General features: G+C 46.5%; 1 protein-coding gene across 1 annotated transcript in view; it reads right to left on the bottom strand.

The window, feature by feature from the left end:
* Positions 1-355: 355 nt before the first annotated feature.
* The window catches only part of PTH1R (parathyroid hormone 1 receptor), a gene marked incomplete at its 5' end in the record, with an annotated part of 55,147 nt that continues 53,414 nt past the window's right edge, over positions 356-2,088 (bottom strand). The window contains 2 exons of the mRNA XM_010142309.1: positions 356-718; positions 1,711-1,752. Of these exons, the coding sequence (XP_010140611.1) occupies positions 356-718; positions 1,711-1,752 (405 nt within the window). The remainder of the gene's footprint in view (positions 719-1,710; positions 1,753-2,088) is intronic.

The following is a 2,088-nucleotide window of genomic DNA, read 5'->3' as shown; positions in this document are numbered from 1 at the left end:
GAGACTCCTGTCCTCCTTGGCTGCCCACACTCTCCAAGAGGTCCAAGGACCGTGTGCTGCTTTGCAACCCTCCCTCACGAACTCTCAGTATCTCTGTTGCTCAGCAGGTCTGGATAGCCCTGCCTCCGTTAACACCAGGGAGACGTAGATCACCGAGTATATGGATGTGATCGACAGCTGGCCACATCGGAGGCTCACTTCTTTTGTTCCCATATAACTTAAATCTCTTGTTCCACAGAACAGAGAAACTATATGGAAACCCTTGGCATCCGATGCATGGCCTGATACTCTTTTGCCCACTAAATGCTCTCCAGGAACCTTTTTCATCCTTTTGCTTCTTTTTTCTCTCCTCTCTTTACATCACCGTCTCTCTTTCTTCTTCAACAAGTACTGCGGGTCTGTCTCCATCGTAAAGCCCAGAGCCATTCAGATATTCCTCATCTTTGTTGTACTGCTCTGGTCCAGAAGAAGGCATGGAGTTTTCAGAAATTGAGCCATTTTTTACATAACCTGGCAAATTCCGGTGTCCATTGAGGGTCCCTGGTATAAGTCTTGTATTGAGATGGAGGGCAAGTGCTCCTCTTGTGGCTACATTTGTGATGCTGGTGTGGGAAACCATTGGTCCATAACTGTAGGTTGTGCTCCCACTTCGTGCTTTCCTTTTAAAGTCAAGTGCTAATGTCCACCTGCTCCATGACTTCTTTATTTCTGCTTGGACCTGAGAGATGAGGGGGAAAAAAAAGCATCAGTGGGAGGAGAGTGGGGCTGAGAGTATCAGAAGAAGGTAGTATCCACAGACAGAACGGGTGAGAAACTCTCTGGGGAGTGAAATGGGAAGAAACACCATATTCACATTAAAACTGCCCTTTCTAAATGAAATATTTGACATTGGGAACAGCTGAAAACATCTAACTGGAAATGGGGGTTAACTCTCCCAGAGTGAGCAGCACATCCAGGAGAGAGCCCTCTCAATGTACCATGAGTGTCAGGTACTACAAGCGGCATGAACCACCCTCAGAGGTGCCTGAGTTGCTAGAAATTTCCTCTAGAAAGGAGCTAGCTGACTCCTTTAGACCATGTATCCTACTTTTAAATGGCTGAGGCTGTGATGAGATCAATTCCCCTTATGGTATGGATTTCATCTTGGGTTTCTGCTGTAGAACACAAGCAACATTATTTGCAGATGCATTTTCCCTTAAAACGCATAAATTTAGGTCAAACCAGCCTTATGCTGGGCCATGAAAGTAGCTCTGTTCTTTCCCACTGACTATCCAGTTTCTTAATTTGCACCCATAGAGGGAATTAACGGAAACAAAGACTCTGGAAATAGAAAAAAGGGTCAAAAACCCCTGGACAATCAAAAGAGCTTGATGATTAGGCAGCGACTCCATGAACCCACTTTTCTTTCTGCCACAGATCTGAAATAAAGCACTAAACAAACACTTGTGCCACGAAAATAAAAGAAAAAAACCCCACTTTCCCCCCCTCCCCTCTATTGGCTACTTCCAGAAGCTCGTTTATTGGTGACATTTTGACCTGGATGTCTTACATGACCAGAAACGAGGGCAGACTGACAGATCTTTCACTGGACACAAAACAGGGTTGTGTCTATAGAATAAGTGAGGATATGCTGATGTGCACCCGCCTTGTCACCTGTGTGTGGAACTAACCCAGCAAAGGAGGGAAATAATTCAGAAGCTGGTGACTTACCTCTCCGTTGCAAAAACAGTATATGATGGCAACAAAAAATCCCTAGAAGGAAGAAGGAACAACATATTAATGTTCATCTTACTGCATGTATCTCTTCCTGATGGTGCTGCCCAGTGACCCTGTGTTCCTCTGAAATCGATGACGTCCATAGTATGTCGTGTATGTTAGGTGTAAGAAATCTGGCTTTACACCTTCAGGGTGTTGGTGACAGCGGCTGAAGAGGAGCCAGCAGTGTGCCCAGGTGGACAAGAAGGCCAACAGCATCCTGACTTGTACCAGCACTGCCGTGGCCAGCAGCACCAGGACAGGGATTGTCCCCCTGGACTGGGGTCACTGGGGAGGCCACCCCTCGAATCCTGGTGTCAGTTTGGGCACCTC

Source organism: Buceros rhinoceros, unplaced genomic scaffold (assembly GCF_000710305.1).
Source record: "Buceros rhinoceros silvestris isolate BGI_N320 unplaced genomic scaffold, ASM71030v1 scaffold1438, whole genome shotgun sequence".
In the NCBI taxonomy this organism is placed as follows: domain Eukaryota; kingdom Metazoa; phylum Chordata; class Aves; order Bucerotiformes; family Bucerotidae; genus Buceros; species Buceros rhinoceros.
Note: the sequence above shows the minus strand (reverse complement) of the source record. Positions and strands in the feature narration are given on the sequence as shown.